The sequence below is a fragment of the Dipodomys ordii genome, unplaced genomic scaffold, assembly GCF_000151885.1.
Source record: "Dipodomys ordii isolate 6190 unplaced genomic scaffold, Dord_2.0 Scaffold113, whole genome shotgun sequence".
Taxonomy (NCBI): domain Eukaryota; kingdom Metazoa; phylum Chordata; class Mammalia; order Rodentia; family Heteromyidae; genus Dipodomys; species Dipodomys ordii.
Window position 1 is genome coordinate 4,543,345 of NW_012267329.1, and position 7,254 is coordinate 4,550,598.

Sequence of the window (7,254 nt, forward strand, 5' to 3'; positions counted from 1 at the left end):
TTCAGATTTAATTAGCTTTTGTTACTTATGTGGCATAGAGTTTCTTCTTATGCCTAACTGAAGTCTGATAATTTTTTTCTCAATTATAACACCACATGAAATATAATGTGTGGAAAATATGTATTTAGTTTTCTCTAACCTGTAAATCCTCCCTGTTTCTTCATTATCTTTCTTAGTACTTTATTCTTCTTGGGGTATTCTGCCTCCTCTCCCCAGCTCTGTATCCTGTTCAATATTAAATGCTGCTGCTAATTACATGGTAATAGTCTTGGGACCTAGCCTTTTCTTTTTATGGCTATAGCCCCCACCTCAGGCAATCACATCTCAGAGCTAACAGTAAAAGCAATAGCCTTTTTGCTGTTCTTTCCAGACTCTCTTTATTGGGCCCAGTACTCAGCTACTCTCTTTATTAGGCCCTGTACTCAGCTACTAGATTAATCCCCTACAAGCACCTTTCTCATTAAGTCAGTTTTCTGATTGGAGTCTACACTATCAGATTCTAACTCCTCCCAAGCTCTGCTTCCCTTTCCTTATCTCTAGTTCTTCCAAAATGGACCCAAACTAATTTGGTAGTTAGCTCTACTTAGTGTTTCTTTGTTCTCAGCTTATTTATCAGTACATTCTTGTTTCTCTTGGTGTGCTGTTGCTTTTGTACTGGTCTGAATCTCTTATTCCTTTCATTCACTGCATTTGACTCCTCTCTTAAGTTTAAATTTTTTTTTTTTGCATTTTTACCAATATTTAAACATAGAGTTTAGCTAGTAATGAAGTTCAGTCCTGTCTCTTTGTTGTGGATACAGTGCTTTTTGCAAACATTGTTCTGTGTGGGAACTGTTATTTCTATTTCATTTATGGCTCTCTTCTGCCACAGCAGAACATAATAGGTATTCAACACATTTTCATGGCTGAGAGATCTATAAAAGGTTTTGTGCAATGCTTTAGAAGTATCATTATTCTTTAATCTTAAAAATACCAAATAATGCCTTTTATGTCATTTTTATTTTTTGTTTTATGCTATATTTTAAAGATAGTTCTTAGCACAGTAAAATGAAGTTTGACAACATATTACTACAAATGTTAAATCTAGTTAATTGAACACTACACACCTGATATATCAGATTCTCTTAAGAGAAACATACATTAAGGTTAGAGTCATGGCTCAGATGGTAGAAAGTCAGTCAGTAAGTGAAGTGTGAGGTACCAAGTTTGAGTCCCAGTCCTTGTGACAGAAAAAGAGAGAGAGAGAAACATACACTAGTTCCCTGGAGCTTTTTTTTGAAGGTATATACTAATCATAAAGTCAGTACTCACCATTTAATTTATTAAGATCCTTTGAGACATAGTCTTCAGCACACAGAATAAGGACGGTGGCATGGTAGTCTGTGTCTTTCTTCAAAATCAACTTTTTTGTTGTTGTTGCTGTTGTCCTACTCCTAAAAAGAAGCGTTTTGCCTCACAACGTCCTTGGAGAATTAGTGGGGTAAAGCTTGGATGAGAAGTAACATGAGGCAGAAGGCAGCTTTCAAGGTAGCTATCTTACCTTCCTGCCTGCCTCTTTCTCTCTTAAGGAGCACAAAGTTGAAATAAAGATAATTCTCACTTCATGGCACTGCATTAACTTTATCAGTGCAAGGTTCTTCTCTTAGTTTTCTTTATTTTTAGCCCATTGTTGTCAAATGTCTGTCTGTTCCCTTCCCAGCTCATAAAGTACCTACCTACCCTACCTCTGAACTCAGAGCCCGGGGGGCTGTTCCTGAGCTTTTTCACTTAAGGCTAGTGCCCTACCACTTTGAGCCATAGTTCCACTTCTGGTTTTCTGGTTGTTAATTGGAGATAAGAGTCTCACAGACTTTCCTGCCTGGTCTGGCTTTGAACCCTGATCCTCAGATAGCTAGGATTACAAGTGTGAACCACCAGCACCCTGCTATAGATGTATTCATGTCTCTATAGGTGTTTCTAAAGTGTGATTTCTAAAATATTTAGAATTCTGCATTTGCATCCATTCCATTTTCATTTTCCATTCTTTATTATAAAATCAGTTATTTCAAACACCTTGCTACAATGTCCTCACAGTGAACATATCTCTCACAGGTCTATAGTCTGTAATTTGTGTGTGTGTGTGTGTGTGTGTGTGTGTGTGTGTGTGTATGTGTATATATATATATATATATACGCATATATGTATATAGGTATATATATGTATATATTTATATTGCATGTAAGTATTGAGAATTTTCCTGGGAATTTATCCATCACACAGGATGGCTGGACATTTGAGCCTGTAAATAATGACACTAAGTACAGCTGGATTACTTAGCAGAATGGCTTTATCAATTTGCACTGGTACCTACCATGCATGAAAATTGTTGCCTCCCCCAACTTTGAGAGCTTTTTCTATTTTCCACCATTTTAATTTTTCCTCTTCTGGTGGGTATAAAGTACTGTTTCATTACTTTAATTAGTATTGCTTTATTAAATAAGTACATTGAATTTAATCAGAACTCTGTATAATGCTAGCCATTAGACTTCCCTCCCTGCTCATATCCTTTGTCCATTTTTCTGTTGGGTTTCCTGTGATGTTCATTGGTAATTGTAGATTCTCCTTGGAAATTATAGATACTTAGGTCCCTTATCAGTTTTATATGTTGCAAAATCATTTCCTGTCTTTATTCTTCTTAATTGTATTTGTGGTATTCTTTATTAAACAGAAATCTCTAATTTTGTTGAAGTCAAATCCAACAACTTTTTACTTTGTGGTTTACATTTTTTTAGCCTTATTTATGAAGTCTTTTCTAATGTTTTCTACTTTATAATGTTATCTCCTGGTGGTCTCTCATACACACTTGTATATATGGCATTTTGAAGTGGTGTATTTTCTTTTCTTTTACATCTGTGGCTCCCAGGAAGCTGTGCTCTTAACTTTTGACTGCTCTTGATGGAAGAAAAAAATACAAAAAAGAACAAAGATGCTACTTCCCCAAGTCCTGCTATTCAGGGGCCTTGTGACCCTGTTTGTACTACATGAATCCTGTCTGCTTAGTAATTGCTGATTAGAAAAGGATTCTTTGACTTAGTCTTTTAAAAGAATTACACTATTTGTATCTCCAAAGAATCTATTACAGTTCAGTTAATTCATTGGTAACACTTTGCTTACCACCTAGTAGGTTTACTTGTAAATTTATAGGTACATTCTAGATACCACAAATGAGGGAAACCATACAACCTATATTACTTTGGGTCTGCTTATTTCACTTAATATCATTTTTTCCAAGCCTTTCCATTTCCTTTTGAATAGCACAATATCATTCACTCTGATGGATGAGTAGAATTCCATTATATATGTAACACATTTTCTTGATCCATTCATCCACTGAGGGACATTTGGACTGATTCCATATCTTGGCTATAGTAGATAATTCTGCAATGAACATAGTTGTGCTTGTAGCTTTAGTATGGCCTTGTTTGTGCTCTATTGGATAAATTCCCAGGGGTGGAATTTTCTGGGTCATAGGGTAGCTTTATGTTTAGTTTTTTGAAGAACCTTTGTACTGCTAAGTCAAAGCCCTACAAAATAAGTACTAGAAAATGGGTACTTGAAAGAAGGGAAGATAGGGTCAAGGGGAGAGAGATAGAGACTGAAGAGGGGATGGGGGAGAATACAGGCAAGGATTCATTGTATATACCACAGAACTGAGAATTAAAAGGGAAGGGGTGGGCCGAAGGGGGGTGAAGATGTTGAAGTAATAATACAGATGAATATATATATTGTACACATAAACTGCTTTGTTAAATGGCAAAAAAATTAATACATAACCTAAGATTACGTAAGGGAAGGGATAGATTGGGAGGGTGGATGAGAATGCTGAAAGGGGAGACATTGATCAAGATACACTGTATTCATAAACTGCTTTTGTGAATGGCAACATCAAAAGAGTTGTACAACTCCTTTGTAGAACTACTTAAAGGTAATAAAATATTTTTTAAAAAGAAAGATTCTTCGAGAAGCTCTGTGCTGAAAGCTTTCTTCCAAGGAATTTGGGATTAAGACCAATCTTAGCTAGGCTCTTTATAAAGACATGCAAATTGAGAGCTTTGGGGGTGGCTATCTTCCACTATGTGCTTGAAGAAGCTAGAGAAGTTTTCTGAAGAAAAAGAAGAAAGATGTGTACCACAAAGCAGAGAAAAAAGCCTTATGGCCCCATAGAGAGGGAAAGGTTTTGAGCTAGAATGTGAAAGTAGCTGTCTTAGATCCTGATGGCTTTCCAGTTTCTGGTTTTGGTGTCTCCTGAGGCCACATTACATTTCCTTATTTGTATTAGACAGGGGTGGCTAACTGCTGTAACAGACTCCAAAGTATATAATGGTCCTAACACAATAGAAGTTTGTTTCTTACACTAACAGGTCCAGATGGCGCTAAGTTACTGGGGTGGCAGTGGTGTAGGGCTTTGTGCCACAGCTATTTAGGAACTCAAGTTGGATTTGCAACATAAGGCTTCCAGGGTCTCATGGATGTTAGCAACTATCCTGAGAAAGGAAATGATCATGGAGTTGAATACATGGGAAATTTTATAGCCAGGTCTTAAAGGAGCACAATCACTCATATTCCTTTGGCTGGAACTCAGTCTCATGGTTGTATTTAACTCTGTGGGAGGCTGAAGAATGTGATCTTGCTGTGTCCCCAGAAGAAAGAGAAAATGGGTTTGGTGAATAGCTAAATATTATGGCATCATACTTAGTATTGTATATAGTATATACTAATCAGTTTGTTTTCACTTAAATTTGTTTAAGTTGGCTTTCTTTTTTTTTTCTTCTTTTTTCTTTTTGTCTGTTGTGGGGCTTAAACTCAAGGCCTGAGCACTGTCTCTGAGCTTTTTTTGTTCAAGGCTAGTGTTCTACCTCTTTGAGCCACCCCACCACTTCCGATTTTCTGGTGGTTAATTGGAGATAAAAATGATACGGACTTTACTGCCTGGGTTGGCTTCAAACTGCCATCCTCAGGTCTGAGCCTCCTGAATAGCTAATATTACAGGCATGAGACGCTGGCACCTCGCCATTAGTTGACTTCCTTTTTTTTGAACTTTGATGCATGAGATGTTTTAACAAAAGCCATATTTACAATCTAGAAGAGATAAGAACTAGTTAACTTATTTTTTTTTCAGGAAAATTGGGTCGATTTCCACCTATAATGCATCAACACTCAGTACCTGCAGATGGCCAGACCCCTGGGGCTCGTTTCCAGAGGTCTCACCTTGCAGAGGCATTTGCCAAGGCCAAAGGAACAGGTGGAGGCAGCGGAGGAGGTAGTGGAAGAGGCCTGATGGGGCAGATTATTCCAATCTATGGCTTTGGGATATTTTTATATATACTATACATTCTCTTTAAGGTAAGTGGAATCATTTTAATTGTATTATATCAATGAAAATCTAATATTATCATGACAATTGTTTTACAGTAAAATCCTTTAGAGTTTATAAAGATCTGTCAAATCCATCCTCTCTTAGACCTTGCCTTCTTTTTATGAACTATGTAGGAATAGCTATTATCTCCGTTTTACAGATGAGAAATCTTGGCTTAGAATTTGAATCATCTCAGAATTTGCAACTAGAAGGGTCCAAAATGAAGGCTTGAACCTGGACCTTCTAGTTCCTAACCTAATGAGCAATTGAATTCAAAGTCCCTCTCCCTCATCAAAAAACAAAAACAAAATCAGAAGCAAAAAACCAACAACAGCAACAACCCCCCTCCCCCAACTAAGCATCTTAGCAAGCTGAAAAGGCATAAATTGTTTTAAAAAGAGGTTTTGATCTTAGGAATGGTGTAGTGATTTCCTAGTAGCCTCTGTGAGGCCCTGTATATGATGATTGTACCAGTGCCACTTTATTCTCCTTTTTCCTGTAAGAGTATGAGATACTATGTCATATCCTGAAACTTAGCCTGAGAGTTCTTGTAAAAGAAGCTCCCAATTCCACCTCCAGGCAAGTTTTTGTAGGCCACAGGTCTTTGTATTGTAAAGTAGAGGAAGAAGCGTCCTTTTGCACTCCTAAGGAGATTGTGTAAGGTTTTGATTTGAGTTCTTTTTTGCTCAGAATTATTCAGGAAGCTTGAGCTGTCTTCCAGAGTGTTCATGGGTACTGCACCTTCCCTTTTAGAGGAGATGACTTCTAGGAAAGTTTATTTCCTCCAATTATTCCTTAATTATTTTTATTATTTGAGATATGTCTCCAGTGTTATTTGATTTGATTTATGACTTAATTTTGTCTCCCAACCTTTTTTTTTTTATTTAATATGAGGGGTTCCATGACTTTGAGGTTCTGAGCTGCTGTTGATGTGCTATACCTCCTTCACTTCTCAGCTCTCAAAAGGGAAACCTGCAGAGGATCGGAAATGCTCCACCACCACACCTGGAAACACACACAGGAAAATTAGTAAGTGTACTCACAAGTGTTACTGAATCAGATAGCTGAATAACAGCTGGGCAGACAATCTGGTATGTCTCAGAAGTTGCTCTAAATTAATCATGGCATTTTTACCTTAGCTCTGGGAATTCTCAGAAATTTCCAGATTGATTCTGTACTTCCAGAAGTACAAAATCACTAGTTAGCTTTTGATATATAGGTAAATGAATGTGTCATATTTATAATGAATTACTTATTTCTAGACTTAAAAATATTCATAGCAAGGACCTTTATTTCATAGAGAGAAAAAATGAGGCAGAGATATCACATCACTGTCAAAATCACTTAATACCTCTAGGAAGAATTTAACACTTTGGACTCCCCTTTATTATTATTATTATCTTGTATTACTTATACAGGAAAGAATTTCATTATTACATTTCTATACATGTTTTTCTGTTTATAATGTATTCCAATTTCTCATCCTATTTTAAGTTTTTAAAATTTTTTTGTCGGTCATGGGGCCTGAACTCTGGCCATGGGCACTGTCCTTTAGCTCTTCAACTCAAGGCTAGCACTCTACCACTTGAGCCACAGCGCCACTTCCGGATTTTTCTGCTTATATAGTACTGAGGAATGGAACTCAGGGCCTCATGCATGAAAGGCAAGCACTCTACCACTGAGCCCCTTTTCCAGCCCAAATTTTATTTATCAAACCCCATCACAACTATAAAATATAGTTAAAAAAAATTTTTTTTTTGGGTCTGGTCGTGGGGCCTGAACTCTGGGCCTGGGCGCTGTCCCTCAGCTCTTCAGCTCAAGGCTAGCACTCTACCACTTGAGCCACAGCGCCACTTCT

At 37.2% G+C, this 7,254-nt stretch overlaps 1 protein-coding gene across 1 annotated transcript in view; it reads left to right on the forward strand.

The window, feature by feature from the left end:
- Positions 1 to 3,646: 3,646 nt before the first annotated feature.
- Ric3 (RIC3 acetylcholine receptor chaperone) overlaps positions 3,647 to 7,254 on the forward strand; it is a 28,870-nt gene continuing 25,262 nt past the window's right edge. The window contains exons 1-3 of the mRNA XM_013028681.1: positions 3,647 to 3,662; positions 5,160 to 5,383; positions 6,353 to 6,425. Coding sequence (XP_012884135.1) covers positions 3,647 to 3,662; positions 5,160 to 5,383; positions 6,353 to 6,425 — 313 coding nt within the window. The remainder of the gene's footprint in view (positions 3,663 to 5,159; positions 5,384 to 6,352; positions 6,426 to 7,254) is intronic.